This window comes from Oncorhynchus keta, chromosome 18, assembly GCF_023373465.1.
Source record: "Oncorhynchus keta strain PuntledgeMale-10-30-2019 chromosome 18, Oket_V2, whole genome shotgun sequence".
NCBI classification, from domain to species: Eukaryota; Metazoa; Chordata; class Actinopteri; order Salmoniformes; family Salmonidae; genus Oncorhynchus; species Oncorhynchus keta.
Genome location: NC_068438.1, coordinates 12,266,636 through 12,283,154, shown reverse-complemented (window position 1 = coordinate 12,283,154; position 16,519 = coordinate 12,266,636). Strand labels below are relative to the sequence as shown.

General features: G+C 45.2%; 2 protein-coding genes across 5 annotated transcripts; one reads left to right on the top strand and one right to left on the bottom strand.

Annotated features, from left to right (window-relative positions):
• The first annotated feature begins 189 nt into the window (after window positions 1-189).
• Window positions 190-7,064, top strand: LOC118396828 (membrane frizzled-related protein-like). The gene is made up of 12 exons (XM_052468754.1): window positions 190-243; window positions 367-484; window positions 918-1,049; window positions 1,419-1,583; window positions 1,755-1,974; window positions 2,333-2,463; window positions 2,796-2,921; window positions 3,171-3,247; window positions 3,400-3,548; window positions 3,937-4,067; window positions 4,343-4,477; window positions 6,075-7,064. Exons 1-12 carry the CDS (start codon window positions 190-192, stop codon window positions 6,263-6,265), a joined length of 1,629 nt encoding a protein of 542 aa, XP_052324714.1. The 3' UTR covers window positions 6,266-7,064.
• Window positions 7,065-7,212: 148 nt separating this feature from the next.
• On the bottom strand, window positions 7,213-10,630 carry LOC118397271 (uncharacterized). 4 transcript variants are annotated; one of them, XM_035791872.2, is made up of 6 exons: window positions 10,368-10,630; window positions 9,637-9,839; window positions 8,614-9,513; window positions 8,292-8,424; window positions 8,017-8,094; window positions 7,213-7,895 (listed from the first exon to the last, which is right to left on the bottom strand). In XM_035791872.2, the coding sequence occupies exons 2-6, from the start codon at window positions 9,735-9,737 to the stop codon at window positions 7,710-7,712; spliced, it is 1,398 nt and encodes a 465-aa protein (XP_035647765.1). In that variant the 5' UTR covers window positions 9,738-9,839; window positions 10,368-10,630; the 3' UTR covers window positions 7,213-7,709. The 4 variants fall into 4 exon arrangements, with proteins under 4 accessions (XP_035647765.1, XP_035647767.1, XP_052323371.1 ...); XM_035791874.2 differs by lacking the exon at window positions 9,637-9,839 and having other exon boundaries at window positions 10,368-10,628; XM_052467411.1 differs by lacking the exons at window positions 9,637-9,839; window positions 10,368-10,630 and adding an exon at window positions 10,251-10,346.
• Window positions 10,631-16,519: the final 5,889 nt, after the last annotated feature.

Here is a 16,519-nt window from a genome sequence, read left to right as displayed (position 1 = left end):
AAAGATACAGGCCTCTTTTATCTGTCACATTGAGATTTCCTGCTGAAACATTACCTTTTCGCCTTTCACATTCCAACACACCTGTTGTTGCTGTGCTCTTAACAACAACACAAGACTACATTGTGGGTCGAGTGGGTATTAGGATGTGGATTTTCAATGTTTCCCTGGAAGACTGAAACTGAACCGAAGATGACAGACCTCACCGAAGTATCTGTTTACTCAGAATCCTCTGACATTTACAAAGTGAGGACAGCGACAGCTTGTGTGGGCCTGGAATTCTGGTTCAATTTTTATGTCAACCTTGTATTTCATGGTGGGAAGTTACTTGGTGTTCCATGTTATACCAATTGTCTTTTCTTTTCCCAGAACGTTTTCTGCAACCCCGCGTTTGAGCTCGAGGGTGAGCGTGAGGAGAAAGTGGAAGGATTCAGTCCTGCCAGTACTGTCATGTCCCCAGAACCAGTAAAGAACCAAGCAGCAAACAGTGAGTCTGACAACCTAGTTACCCCGTTCCACAACATCATATAACACCGGAGTTGGATATGCAATAGGATTGGTTGTTTCCAGATGCCAAGACCTATTCAATTTGACCTAGTTGTTGTCTTCCACAATAGGAAAGTGGAAACAAGAATTCTCTGAGGGACAGAAATGATACAACAACTTCAAGTTTCCTCAACCACCCATGTCCTTCCTCCCATCTTCCTCCCTGTGTGTGTGTGTGTGTGTGTGTGTGTGTGTGTGTGTGTGTGTGTGTGTGTGTGTGTGCGTGTGTGTGTGTGTGTGTGTGTGTGTGTGTGTGTGTGTGTGTGTGTGTGTGTGTGTGTGTGTGTGTGTGTGTGTGTGTGTGTGTGTGTGTGTGTGTGTGTGTGTGTGTGTGTGTGTGCGTGCGTGCGTGCGTACGTGTGTATGTGTCCCAGGCCGAGGTGTGTTCAGTGTGTGTGTGATGCGTCTGCGAGGTTTGTGGTCTAGCTGGGGGGCCCTGGCGGTCTCTGCTGCTGCTGTGCTCCTGGTAGCAGCGCTGGTCCTGGCACTGGTGCTCATCTTCACACGTGAGGGATGGGATGGGGATGAGGACAGTGGGAGGAGTGGGACCACACAGATACTGGAAATCAATGTAATTCTATGGGTGGAACAGTGGGACCTCTGATCCTCAAAAGGAACTGATGACAGAGCATGGTGTACATACATTTCACTCATCTCTCAAACAAAGCAGGAAGAACCCTAATTTTAAAAAATATTAACGTCATAGACACCTACATAATTATGGACACAATGTCCTTATTTAAAACTAACATTGCCAATTCATACACTATATGGTTCCTTGAGCATGGAATAGCAGAACAGTACCTATGAACATCACAAACTTGTGTCATTCACTAATGTCCTCTTACTCTCTCACTGGGTTCTTCACACCACAGAACTAAAGGGGCAGAGTGTGGATGGGGAAGTGGTGTCGACCAATCCCCTGGACTTGTTGACTGGAGATGGACTGCCTCGTGGTCTACCCACAACCCCCACCAACCACAGTCAGAGGGACAGTATAGTGGCCCCACAGCCAGCCAGATACCCTACCCCTGAAACGAGTGGGTATTTATCTACTACAGTTGTATCCATAGAAAAAGACTAAGTAATTATATTCCAATGATTGTACCTTACAGATGCGTACTTACCTACAAATAGTGTACGTACAACACAGTAATAATACTGTGATACACTACCCTGTACTTTTCTCACTGTCTGTCTGTCTGTCTCAGGATGTGGGGGTGTATTGACAGACTCAGAGGGTAGCTTTAGCTCCCCCAACCACCCTGGGTCGTATCCCCCAGACTCTCTCTGTGTCTGGGTGATACGGGCGCGCCCCCCATCCCTGGTCCAGATCCATGTGTCCTCTCTGACCATAGAAGGACCGTCCCCCTGCCTCTTTGACTGGCTGGAGCTTCAGGAGGAGATGGAGCAACCTTCTGTTGTCACCAGGTGGGTCAAATGCACTGTGTCTAAACCTGTTTCGAGGTAGAAGATGCCTCTAATCACAGATCTAGGATCAGATGAACCTATACTGAAGGGGATGTAACATATAGTGACTATGGACACGTTTTACATGCTTCTGAACCTAGTGCATGGCAGCCTCTTGAAAAAGCATCCTCTTCATGTCACACTGTGGCAGCTAGGTGGCATACAAGTTCTGTATAGATAGCAACTATTTCTACTTTATGCCCCAGACGTTTTGTTTTGCAGTTCTGCTGTTCAGGGATTTTAGGTGAAGAACAACGATACATTATGGTTGCCTTTTGGGGGCAGACATTTTCAACGTGAACGTTTCTCTCCACCCTAGGTTCTGTGGCAACGTGGCACCCCCTACTGTAAACACCAACAGCAGCACTGTGTGGGTGACCTTTCGTTCTGACGGGAGCATCGGAGGCAGAGGCTTCACCGCCCAGTACCACGCCATCACACCTGAACAGAGTGAGTACTGGGTCAGAGGTAGAATCAACAGGTACACTGAACTGATCTTTGCCTCAGGAAACATATATGTTCACAGTACATTAACACATAACATCAGCAACGTGTGTGTGTGTGTGTGTGTGTGTGTGTGTGTGTGTGTGTGTGTGTGTGTGTGTGTGTGTGTGTGTGTGTGTGTGTGTGTGTGTGTGTGTGTGTGTGGTGTGGTGTGTGTGTGTGTGTGTGGTGTGGTGTGGTGTGTGTGTGTGGTGTGTGTGTGTGTGTGTGTGTGTGTGTGTGTGTGTGTGTGTGTGGTGTGTGTGTGTGTGTGTGTGTGTCTGTGTGTCTGTTCTCAGAGAGCTGCTCCAGGGAGGAGTTTATGTGTGACCACGGGCGCTGCATCCTGCCTGTGTCAGTGTGTGACGGTCAGCCCCACTGTCATGACCTCTCTGATGAGGCCAACTGCAGCCACAAGCACAAAGGTAAGAACAGGGTGTGCAGCACAGTACACACTCAGCGTCAGAGTGACTTACCTGCATACACACAGCAGCTACAAGCAAAATAAGGCTGATGTGTAAAATTGTATACTCGCACTGTCATTCGTCTAAGTCTCGTTCATCACGTGGACAAAGTCGTGAGGAAGCCTGGTAATCAATTATAGTAAAAGGGCAATTGTTTGCTTATCCTATGCAAAACAAATTATCCTCGTTTTTTGCTATGTTGTTGAACAGAGTGTGGGGGCCAAAAGACTGGACCCTACGGCTACCTAGCAACTCCAAACCACCCAAAACCTTACCCTCATCAACAGGTACTGTACCTACCTACACCTGATCTAGCAAATCACCAAAATCACCAACATGCATCACATCTAATTGTCATACCCAGCTATATACCCAGAATAAACTTCATGAAATCCTACCATGGTAAATGATGTTTAATTTACTCTTATTTCTCCGTCAGTTGTGCACATGGCGGATCTCTGTTGAGGAGGGTCATGTGATCAGGCTGAGTTTCCTCAACTTCAGTCTGGAGACCCAGGACGTGTGCGAGTTTGACTATGTGGAGGTGCATGACAGTGCTGACAGCAGGACCGGCAGAGTACTCGGACGGTAAAATCTGTTATGTCAGCTTCACAATGTGTTCTTTCATACACTACCTATAAATTAGCTCAGAAGGGTTGAAAGGGGAATGTTCAAAGCAAGTGCATCCAGTCAAATGACATTTTCTGAAATCAAGCATAGAAATCAAGCAAGTATGACACTATATGACACTATATGTGTACCATAAAACATTCAAAACAGTAACAGCACTCTTAATTGATAAGAAGGTGTACTGTAGTAGCCTGTGGTGGGGACTCCTATGGTTGCAAAACAGAAGATGGTCAAAAACAGATCTGGAACCAGGCTAATTGTACCCTACTGTGCCACAGCCTGTAACACAGTACTACTGTTACTGTACCACAGCCAGCTCTAGCGTTCCTTCTCTATCCTGTCCCAGGTATTGTGGCACTAGCCTGCCTCCTGAGCTGACCTCCTCTGGGCCCCAGATAACTGTGGTGTTTGTGGCTGACGAGGGTGTAGCAGACAGTGGCTTCAGCGCTTCCTACCAGGCCATCTCCCTTTCCGAGAGTGAGTCCCCCCCCCATACACAGAAGAGTAATGTTCAGTAGGAAAGACTGTAGCAAAAAGTTTAGCAACAATAAACAAGGTTCCATTCAGGTAGTACCTCCCCGTTTCACTCTGTTTCAAAACGTTTCCTTCTTACTGAACACGACCCAGATCGGTATCCCTGTATCTCTTCTAACGTAGAATATAAGCCAATTTATTAAAACATCTAACAGTGGTTTAAGGGATTTGCGCTGGAAATATGAGGAGTGGATCACCCGTTTCCTTGTTTGTGACAGGAACATGCAGTCCTCCACAGTTTGCCTGCAGCAGTGGGGAGTGCCTGCACCAGGAGTGGCTGTGTGATGGCTGGACTGACTGTGTAGATGGGACAGATGAGCACGACTGTGACAACTCAACCTATCCCCCTTTCAGTGAGCCATCAATACACAACACACACATCATATAAACTCAAAAACAGAAACGTCCCTTTTTCAGGACCCTGTCTTTCAAAGATAATAGTAAAAATCCAAATAACTTCATAGATCCTCATTGTAAAGGGTTTAAACACTGTTTCCCATGCTTGTTCATTGAACCATAAACAATTAATGAATATGCAACTGTGGAACGGTCGTTAAGACACTAACAGCTTACAGACGGTAGGCAATTAAGGTCACAGTTATGAAAGCTTAGGACACTAAAGAGGCCTTTCTACTGACTGAAAAACACCAAAAGAAAGATGCCCAGGGTCCAAGCTCATCTGCGTGAACGTGCCTTAGGCATGCTGCAAGGAGGCATGAGGACTGCAGAGGTGGCTAGGGCAAAAATCGCAATGTCCGTACTATGAGACGCCTAAGACAGCTTTACAGGGAGACAAGACGGACAGCTGATCGTCTTCGCAGTGGCAGACCACGTGTAACAACACCTGCACAGGATCTGTACATCCAAACATCACACCTGCGGGACAGGTACACAATGGCAACAACAACTGCCGAGTTATACCAGGAACGCACAATCCCTCCATCAGTGCTCAGACTGTCCGCAATAGGCTGGACTGAGGGCTTGTAGGCCTGTTGTAAGGCAGGTCCTCACCCGACATCACTGGCAACAACGTCGCCTATGGGCACAAACCCACCGTTGCTGGACCAGACAGGACTGGCAAAAAGTGCTCTTCACTGACAAGTCATGGTTTTGTCTCACCAGAGGTGATGGTCGGATTCGCGTTTATCGTCAAAGGAATGAGCGTTACACCGAGGCCTGTACTCTGGAGCAGGATCGATTTGGAGGGTCCGTCATGGTCTGGGGCGTTGTGTCACAGCATCATCAGACTGAGCGTATTGTCATTGCTGGCAATCTCAACAACAGCGTAACAGGGAAGACATCCTCCTCCCTCATGTGGTACCCTTCCTGCAGGCTCATCCTGACATGACCCTCCAGCATGACAATGCCACCAGCCATACTACTCGTTCTGTGCATGATTTCCTGCAAGACAGGAATGTCAGTGTTCTGCCATAGCCAGCAAAGAGCCCGGATCTCAATCCCATTGAGCATGTCTGGGACCTGTTGGTTCGGAGGGTGAGGGATAGAGCCATTCCCCCCAGAAATGTTCGGGAACTTATAGGTCCCTTGGTGGAAGAGTGGGGTAACATCTCACAGTAAGAACTGGCAAATCTGGTGCAGTCCATGAGGAGATGCACTGCAGTACTTATTGCAGCTGGTGGCCACACCAGATACTGACTGTTACTTTTGATTTTGACCACCCTTTGTTCAGGGACACATTATCCCATTTTTTAGTCACATGTCTGTAAAACTTGTTCAGTTTATGTCTGTTGTTGAATCTTATGTTCATACAAATATTTACACATGTTAAGTTTGCTGAAAATAAACACAGTCGACAGTGAGAGGACGTTTCTTTTTTTGCTGAGTTTATTTGTATATTTGTAACACAACTGCTAAGCCTTCAGTAGAATGACTCCATTATGACAGACTAGTAGCCTTTTCTGGATCCGTCTCTCCATGCCTCTCCCCCAGGCTCGTCCTGTGAGCCCATCGAGGTGAAAATGTGCCAGGGCCTGAGCTACAACCTCACTTCCTTCCCTAACATCTGGCTGTCCATTGCTGACCAGAGAGAGGCAGCCACGCTGCTCCGCCAGTACATGGTGAGACCGCACACCTGGCCTGTCAACACACAACCACACCGAACAATAGCAATTTCACATTAAATTGATATTGTATTTAATGGGTTTTCAGTTAACTTGAACATTATTTGTAACATAATATAAGTGCATAGTGGTAGAGGCTGCTGAGGGGAGGACGACTCATAATAATGTCCGTAATGGAATGGTATCAAACACATGGTTTTCATGTGTTTGATACCATTCACCCCATCCCAGCCATTACACTTGTTTCTACCACAATAAATCAACTACACACTGAAGAATACCATAAATGGGATGTGCAGGACCTCCCTTAAGTGTTTGATTCTGATGGAACTAGATACCGTACAGCCACTCTCCTCTGTGGTTTGTGGTTATTACTAGGTGCTGATGGAACTGGCGTGTTTCCAGCCTCTGCGCCGGCTGGTGTGTGGGATGTTTATGCCCCACTGCAGCCCTCAGGGTGGGGTGCTGCAGCCCTGCCGGTCAGTGTGCTCCTGGGCAGAGCAGCAGTGTGGTCAGGCCCTGGACGTATTCACCTTCAGTTGGCCCTTCAACTGCCACCTGCTGCCTGACTCCCAAGACCCTATGGAGTGCTCCAGTCCCTGATGCCTCTGTAGCTTAGCACTTGCCCCCCTGAATGTGCTACAGTACAACCATAGTAATGAGAGGAATCCAACACAGGACTGACTAGAAGAACTCTTAAGAATACCATCAAAGCTCCAATCTTTTCAAGGAACCTCAGAGACATGTAATAAAGAATCACAATGTTGCACTCTGCCGACTCAATATGGTGCTAGCTTTGTACAGCATAATACAGATGTATGGAACAGAACTGGTTGGAGTTTACGTGGGAATAGAAAATAAATGTACATATTAACAAAAGCATTATGGAATTTGACATACTGTAGCTTGATGTTTTGCAAATGTGTGTGATTGGACCATGCATTTTCTGTATAATGAATTTGACTGAATTATGTTTTCCTTTTCAACAACCAGAGACAATACCTGTATGTTGTACATCAAATGCACATTTGTTGCAATATATTTATTTATGTCTGCATGTCATAAAATAATGATTGATCTTGTCCAGAAGCGTATGGAAATAACATTTAAAAAAAGGATAATCAGAAAACATTTTCTGACACACCCGAAACATTGTGAGTTGCTTTCATAAGGTTAATGAATGACTGAACTGTCAAGATTTGACCTTTCTAGGGAGTACTGCAGGTTATTATGTCAGTATTATAAAATACAGTGATATTACAATCCAGTGGCTTTGAAATAGAAGGCGATTGTTCCTTACATCACCTTACCTGATATCTGATATATTCAATATATCACTTCTGACATGTACCGTTGGTTATAAGGGATACATTGACTATAAGAATCAATTGATCTATAACCCCCAATGATTGATTTCACATATGAAACAAATAATCAATTATTCTATAATCACAAATACTTTACAAAAAAAAAAAACAGTATTGATGGATGGCATGATTGGTTGTCATGGTGGCATGATGAGTTTGAGCGTGTGTTCGAGGGCCACGGCAGTGAGTCCCCACACGCGGTGCTTCCCGTTGCGGATCACAGGCAAGGTGTATCCATATCGCTCACCGGTACGGAAGTTGGTGTATCCCCGATTCTGTGGGCTGCATACGTGGGAGACCGACAGGGTGAAGATCTCTTCTACCTGAGAGACAAAGGTACATGTAATTCTTAATCCACATTAGGCAGTAAGTGTTATTTCAGCCCAAAGGGGGAAAAAAAAGAGTGATTGTAACATTTGAAAAAAAGAGTGATTGTAACTGTACCTCAGCAGGATTTGGCTTGAACGACAGCGCCTCCAGGGGGCCGAGGTTGGCCAGTACAGGGGCTATCATCATTCCAGACTGGGAGAAAATGTGCCATGATTAGAAAAAGCAGCAGATAAACAATTTACATAGTGAAGACATTAAGAAATGTTTCACTGAAAGAATACTACCCCATCTCAAATGGTATAGAGCAGAGGGGAGCTACTAACGGTCAGTGCATCACACAGAAAGGGTTAGGGATCATGGAGGATTATGGGTAGGGTTAAGGTCCTCACCATATCCCTGAGTGGTTTCAGCACGCCCCAAACTTGGTTTGTTGCCACAGTGACGCCCAGTTCCTCACCAGCTTCTCGCAGGGCGGTGTCCACAACGTCCTTGTCCGAGGGGTCACGCTTGCCCCCTGCAAAACTGGACATTCACACAACACTGTCAATTTCCAGCCTTATGTATTACTTCATACATTCATTTACATGACAATATTGTCAAACCACACTAATAAAAGTTGTCAATTTCAGAGTAATTGAGTTCTGTCAAATGACATATGTCAAACATTAAATACCCCAAAGCAGTGGGAATGGTTCAGGAGTCTGTGGTTACCTGACATCACCCTTGTGTCTGCCCTTCAGTGCTGTGGATCTGAGGGTGAAGAGGAAGGCGGGCTCTCCCTCCACAGAGCAAAGAGAGACCAGCACAGATGCCCACTTCCCCTGGGCCTCACTGGACCCCCTCTTCCCCCAGATGTCCTTCTCATAAAGAGCCACGTTAGGCCTCAGGCTCTGACGGCAACGCGCCTCGTTCACCAATGAAAGGCACTCCCTCAGAGCACCCACTGGGCAGGAGGCAGTTGCCTGGTGCAGGCCGCGGCTCTGGAGTGAAAGGCTGCTCTGGGGATCCACCGTCCACAGTTTGGGTGTGGACGCAAGCAGTCTGTGAAGAATGCCCTTGCCACTTTGACCAGGACTGTAACTATTACTTTTAACACTGAATGTGACGTTCACCTTCTCCTCAGCAGATAAACATTGGCTACCATTGTCAGTTTGCCTCCTTTGTAGAAGGCACTTGAGGTCACTAAAACATTCAGAGACTTTAGAATTGCCCAAATGTTCCAATAAAGTGGTTTTCCAAGGGTCACATGCTACAAGCACCGGCAGTCGTGGTGTACGGTTCAAAGAAACAAAGCTAGAGTCCTGAGACAATTGAGGACGGTTGGGAGGGGTGGCTTTTTGTAAGGGGTGTTGAGGTGCAGCATTTAGGAGACAACTCCCACAACAGGAGATGCCTCTGCTAACAAGTTGTGAAGAAATGGCTGAAGAGAGGGATACTGCCTCCTCCCCTCCATCCCCCTGACAGAGACTTCTCCCTGTTTTGGGTCCAGGCCACCTCTGACAGGCGTGCTCAGGTAGGGCAAGAACGTTGGGGTCTCTGCCAGACAGCTGCAGGGGTCTGTGGGTCCTGACAGGGCATGTCAAGGCCAGAATCTGTGGACTCCTGAACATTCTAGAAAACAGAGACGAGACAAAATAATAATTTCCATTGCTCCACTAAACAAGGCTCAAAAGAAGAAGCCTATTTTGACATGAGTACAGTGCAAAGAAATTTGCTCACTCAATTTGTCCTCACTCTTCTCTGCAGCAGTGGTTCTCAAACCGCTCCTCTGGGATCTCCCGCAGCTCGTGAATTTCCAGTGCTAGCACACCTGATTCGAGTTGCCAATTAATCATAACCTTAATTAACTTAAGGGAATCAGGTGTGCTAACGTTACTTCGGGGCTACAATATAATTGTGACTTGTCTGGTGGTCCCCGAGGTGAGGTTTGAAAACAACTGCAATACAAAGAAGAAACGAAAAAAAAAAGCGTAACATAGGTCATTTAAGATGACACATTCTGTAGCTAACATTGTGCAACAACGCTGAAGGTTCAAGTTGCTGTCTGCTAATGTTAGCTGCTAGCACAATGCAAACGCAATCTGGCTAGCTAACGTTAGTTTTATAACCAACGCTATTCAAGGTTACGTTAGTTAGCTAGTTAAGTTTCTTACAAGTCAGCTACTTTAAAAAGGGCTTAAAGGTAACGTTAGCTATTATCAAAGTTGTCAAACAAATCCAATTCGGGTCTAGCTGTCTATAGCTAACGTTGCCGTTGTTTTAGCTAGTGAGGCAATGTTCCCAATCTGTCATACATTTTGCTAGCAAGTTTTCGCATGCAACTAGTACGAACAAATTAAGTAAATCACATCACAAGGATCCCAATCTTATTCCCAGTCCGGTAAGAAACGGAGGTTAATGAAACCCCTGGTGCACCTCCCTAAACAACTCAAATAAATATTACATAGCGGTAGACAACTACTGACCTTGAACATCGACAGCAAGCTACTGCGCCAGTACCCAATATGTCGCTGAAAAAGCTTCATGTCAATCACTGGCCCGTACAAAGTGAAACGTTATCAAACATTTAGTTGTCATACCACAAATAATATAAGGCCTGTCAAACCATTAACTAAACATAATCGTGTATGACGTTAAGATTTTCAAAAGAAAATAGATAGGACTATACTAATTTCTTAATAGAAGCAGGGCAATTCCACGATGACAGAATTTCTAGGAGACTCAGATTTTTCACTTAATGTATGCCATTCAAAAACCATTGCCTTTTAAAGTTTAACAAACCATAACTCTAAGCACAATGACTACTTTGAACAATTTACACTGAATATTTTACAAAACAACATTTACTGGAAGAACTGGGCAGATGCAAATGTTGGTAACAGAATTTCTGTAAAATCTCCTTTTATTAACAAAACATTGTTGACCATGTTTTCCATGAACTCTTAACCCTTTTGTTCCCAAATTTTCCCCAACCTTGCCGCAAGGCAAATAGTATGCCATAACCTTGGCATGTAATCCTTTTTGTTTTGATATATATAAACTCAGCAAAAAAAGAAAGTCCCTTTGTCAGGACCCTGGGTTTCAAAGATGACTTGTAAAAATCCAAATAACTAAACAGATCTTCATTGTAAAGGGTTTAAACACTGTTTCCCGTGCGTGTTCATTGAACCATAAACAATTAATGAATATGCAACTGTGGAACGGTCCTTAAGACACTAACAGCTTACAGACGGTAGGCAATTAAGGTCACAGTTATGAAAACTTAGGACACTAAATAGGCCTTTCTACTGACTGAAAAATACCAAAAGAAAGATGCCCTGCTCATCTGTGTGAACTTGCCTTAGGCATGCTGCAAGGAGGCATGAGGACTGCAGAGGTGGCCAGGGCAATAAATTGCAATGTCCGTACTGTGAGACGCCTAAGACAGCGCTAAAAGGAGACAGGTCAGACAGCTGATCATCCTCGCAGTGGTGGACCACGTGTAACAACACCTGCACAGGATCGGTACATCTGAACATCACAACTACGGGACAGGTACAGGATGGCAACAACAACTGCCCGAGTTACACCAGGAATGCCCAATCCCTCCATCAGTGCTCAGACTATCCGCAATAGGCTGAGAGAGGCTGGACTGAGGGCTTGTAGACCTGTTGTAAGGCAGGTCCTCACCAGACATCACTGGCAACAACGTAACTTATGGGCACAAACCCACCGTTGCTGGACCAGACAGGCCTGGCAAAAAGTGCTCTTCACTGACGAGTCGCAGATTTGTCTCACCAGGGGTGATGGTCGGATACACCGAGGCCTGTAGTCTGGAGCGGGATCGAGGTGGAGGGTCTGTCATGGTCTGGGGCGGTGAGTCACAGCATCATCGAACTGAGCTTGTTGTCATTGCAGGCAATTTCAACGCTGTGCGTTACAGGGAAGACCTCCTCCTCCCTCATGTGGTACCCTTCCTGCAGGCTCATCCTGACATGACCCTCCAGCATGACAATGCCACCAGCCATACTGCTCGTTCTGTGCGTGATTTCCTGCAAGACAGGAAAGTCAGTGTTCTGCCATGGCCAGCGAAGAGCCCGGATCTCAATCCCATTGAGCATGTCTGGGACCTGTTGGATCGGAGGGGAGGGCTAGGGCCATTCCCCCCATCCCCCCAGAAATGTCTGGGAACTTGCAGGTGCCTTGGTGGAAGAGTGGGGTAACATTTCACAGCAAGAACTGGCAAAACTGGCAAAAAAGTCCATGAGGAGGAGATGCACTGCAGTACTTAATGCAGCTGGTGTACTTAATACTGACTGTTACTTTGGATTTTGACCAACATCCTTTGTTCAGGGACACATTATTCAATTTCTGTTAGTCACATGTCTGTGGAACTTGTTCAGTTTGTCTCAGTTGTTGAATCTTAAGTTTGCTGAAAATAAACGCAGTTGACAGTGAGAGGACGTTTTGTGCGTGTGTGTTATATATATATTATATATATATATACTACCATTCAAGAGTTTGGGGTCAATTAGAAATGTCCTTGATTTTTAAAGAAAATCCCATTTTTGTCCATTAAATTAACATAACATAATATTGTTCAGAAATACAGTGTAGACATTCATAATGTTGTAAATGACTACGTAGCTGAAAACGGCAGATTTTTAATGAATTGTCTACATGAGTGTACAGAGGCCCGTTATCAGCAACCATCACTCCTGTGTTCCAATGGCACATTGTGTTAGCTCATCCAAGTTTATAATTTTAAAAAGTTTAATTGATCATTAGAAAACCCTTTTGCAATTATGTTAGCACAGGTGAAATCTGTTGTTCTGATTAAAGAAGCAATAAAACTGGCCTTCAGACTAGTTGAGTACCTGGAGCATTAGCATTTGTGGATTCGATTACAGGCTCAAAATGGCCAGAAACAAAGAACTTTCTTCGGAAACCCGTCAGTCTTTTCTTGTTCTGAGAAATTAAAGCTATTCCATGCGAGAAATTGCCAAGAAACTGAAGATCTCGTACCATGCTGTGCACTACTCCCTTCACAGAACAGCACAAACTGGCTAACCAGAATAGAAAGAGTGGGAGTACATTAGTGTCTAGTTTGAGAAACAGATGCCTCACAAGTCTTCAACTGGCAGCTTCATTAAATCATACCCGCAAAACACCAGTCTCAATGTTAACAGTGAAGAGGCGACTCCAGGATGCTGGCCTTCTAGGCAGAGATGCAAAGAAAAAGCCATGTCTCAGACTGGCCAATGAAAAGATTAAGATGGGGAAAATAACACAGACACTGGACAGAGACACTCTGCCTAGAAGGCCAGTCTGAGATATGTGTATTTGTATATGTGGACATACCCTTTGCTGACAGGTGTATGCAATCGAGCACACAGCCATGCAATCTCCATAAACAAACATTGGCAGTAGAATGGCCTTACTGAAGAGAGCTCAGTGACTTTCAATCTGGCACCGTCATAGTCAGTTTGTAAAATTTCTGCCCTGCTAGAGCTGCCCCGGGCAACTGTAAGTGCTGGTATTTTGAAGTGGAAACCTCTTGGTGCCTTAACGGCTTAGCCACAAAGTGATAGGCCACACAAGCTCACAGAACGGGACTGCCGAGTGCCGAAGCACGCAACACTTAATACCGATTTCCAAACGGGCACTGGAAGCAACATTGGCACAAAAACTGGTCATTGGGAGCTTCGTGAAATTGCTTTCCATGGCCGAGCAGCCGCACACAAACCTAATATCACCATGCCCAATCCAAGCATCTTCTGAAGTGGTGTAAATCTCTCCGCCATTGGACTCTGGAGCAGAGCAAATGCATTCTCTGGAGTGATGAATCATGCTTCACCATCTAGCAGTCTGACGGATGAATCTAAGGCCCTTTCTTGTTTCATCATTGGCAAGGCCCCCGTGCACCAAGCGAGGTTCATACATAAATGGTTTGTTGAGATGTTCCAACATCTAGTGGAAAGCCTTCCCAGAAGAGGGAAGGTTGTTATAGCAGGAAAGGGGGGACCAACTACATATTAATGCCTATGATTTTGGAATGAGATGTTCTACGATCAGGTGTCCACATACTTTTGGACGTGTGTGTGTGTACTGTATGTAAAAAAAATACGTGTCACATTTGTGACCACTGCTCTGCCTATAATAAAATTTACAATTTCCCCAATATCTATTTACCCCAGCCCACTTACTTCCTATACAGCAGACAAACAAACAAAACACCATCCAACCTGGAACTGAGTGAGTAATGCTTAGTCTGAAGCTATTTTTTACTTTCAAAAGCCAAGAAGAAAAATACATTACAATGATACATTTGACTTTATAAGGACTGAATGCTAAGGATACCAAGCTTGCTAGGACAAAGAGATACAACTTCAATTAGCACTGACATGTGAAGCAAGATGTTACGAAGCCTTTGAGCCCAACAAATGGTAGGCTACCCCACCCAAATCCAGAGGCCTTGAAGCCACCTCCTGCTGTTCAGGGCCTACCACTGGCATTTTATGCAAGTAATCTGCTACACCCACCCCTCCCCCCCATCTTGCTATTTGCCTCATGACTCCTGCATGCTTTGTTGACTACGAACTTTCTTTACCCTACCGTGAGACAGACTTATGTTTGTTCCCACACTCGGGACTCTGACTCTCTATTGGTTACACAGACTTTTGGCCTCCCATCCCATTCTAACCACCTCTCACCGGCTTTGTATTCATGTTACCTGATGAAATTGCTACAATATAATCTTGTTGCCATCTGATGCAAATTCATATGTCATAAATTTGCACTGCAGAGCTCTCCCTGTCCTATGCTGTGCCCTGATTGTATTACTGTTGATGATATCTGGAAATGTGGATGTACTCCCTGGCCCATCTACTGTTGCTAGCCTCAATTCTGACTTGTGCTCTGATATCTGCTTCACTGATTTATGCTCTCGTAAAAGCCTGGTTTTTCTGCATGTTCAAACTAGAAGCTTATTACCTAAAATGGATACATTGAAAGTGTGGGTTCACAGCTCCAATCCAGATGTGTTGGTTGTTACTGAGATGTGGTTAAGGAAGAGTGTTTTGAATACTGATGTTAACCTTTCTGGTTATAACCTTTTTCGGCAAGACAGACTTCTAACGGTGGAGGAGTGGCAATCTTTACCAAGGATCACCTTCAGTGCTCGGTTGTGTCCATCAAGTCTGTCCCCAAACAATTTGATTTGCTGGTTTTAAGTATTAAACTTTCAAATAGCTCTTTGTTGACTGTTGCTGGATGCTATCGTCCTCCATCAGCACCGGCTTGTACCCTACCTAGCCTAAGCTCTCCCCTGGCCCCTTACACTAAGTCTGAATTTGTCCTGCTAGTTGACCTAAACTAGGACATGCTTAAACCACCTGACCAAGTCCGAAGGCAATGGGACCCCTAAATCTTTCTCAGATTATTACCAATCCCGCAAGGTATGACTCCAAACACCTAGAGAAGGCTACTCTTCTTGATGTTATCCTCACAAATAATCCTGATGGGTATCAGTCTGGTGTTTTCTGTAATGACCTTAGTGATCACTGTTTTACAGCTTGTGTTCGTAATGGCTGCTCAGTGAAACGACCTGTCCTGATTTGTCAAAGACGCTTGCTAAAAAAACTTGGCCGTGTGTGTGTGAGCAAGCCTTCCTTCTTGACCTTGCCTATGTAAAATGGTATAAAATCAGCTTGATCCCTGTCGAAGACACTTTAAAAATGTATTTTCAGTGGTATTGTTAACAAACATGTCCCCCTAAAGAAAAGTATCATTAAAAACAGGTTCAGCCCCTGGTTCGACCGTGATCTTGCAGAGTTACTCCACCTCAAGAATTGCATTTGTCGAAAGGCTCAGCGCACACATTCTCAGGCTGACAGGCTCTCATTCAGGCAAATGAGAAATAAGTGCACTCAAGCTATCAGGAAGGCCAAAGTTAGTTACTTTCAAGAGCAGTTCTCTCTCTGTGGGTATAACCCCAAGAAGTTCTGGAACATTTTTAAAGACCTGGAGAATTAACCCTCCTCCTCACAGCTGCCCGTCCCTTAAAGTTGATGATGTGGTTGATACTGACAAGAAGCACATGGCTGAGCTCTTTAATCACCACTTCATTTAGTCAGGATTCCTATTTGACTCAGCCATGCCTCCTTGCCCGTCCAACATTTCCTCATCTCCCACCCCTTCTAATGCAACTATCCCTGATGCTTCTCCCTTTTTTTCTCCTGCCCCGCTACAAGGTTTCTCCCTTTGGGCAGTCACTGAGTCCAAGGTGCTAAAGGAGCTCCTGAAACTTGGCCCCAAAAAAACATCTGGGTCAAATGGTTTAGACCCTTTCTTCTTTAAGGTTGCTGCCCCTATCATCACCAAGTCTATCTCTGGCCTTTTTAACTTGTCTCTCTTTTCTGGGGAGGTTCCCATTGCTTGGAAGTCAGCCATGGTTCGTCCTTTATTTAAAGGGGGAGATCAAGCTGATCCTAACTGCCTGTTTGGCCCTGTCCGGGGGTATCATCGGATGGGGCCACAGTGTCTCCCGACCACTCCTGTCTCAGCCTCCAGTATTCATGCTGCAGTAGTTTATGTGTCGTGGGGCTAGGGCCAGTCTGTTATATCCGGAGTATTTCTC

Excerpts from the sequence above, each read along its gene's own strand:
- LOC118396828 (XM_052468754.1), top strand. The coding sequence starts at position 190 with ATGACAGACCTCACCGAAGTATCTGTTTACTCAGAATCCTCTGACATT. Across the intron at positions 1,975-2,332 it reads CAACCTTCTGTTGTCACCAG|GTTCTGTGGCAACGTGGCAC; the intron begins GTGGGTCAAATG and ends TCTCCACCCTAG. Across the intron at positions 4,068-4,342 it reads GGCCATCTCCCTTTCCGAGA|GAACATGCAGTCCTCCACAG; the intron begins GTGAGTCCCCCC and ends TGTTTGTGACAG.
- LOC118397271 (XM_035791872.2), bottom strand. The coding sequence starts at position 9,737 with ATGATTAATTGGCAACTCGAATCAGGTGTGCTAGCACTGGAAATTCAC. Across the intron at positions 9,514-9,636 it reads AACCACTGCTGCAGAGAAGA|AATGTTCAGGAGTCCACAGA; the intron begins GTGAGGACAAAT and ends TCTGTTTTCTAG. Across the intron at positions 7,896-8,016 it reads TCAAGCCAAATCCTGCTGAG|GTAGAAGAGATCTTCACCCT; the intron begins GTACAGTTACAA and ends TTTGTCTCTCAG.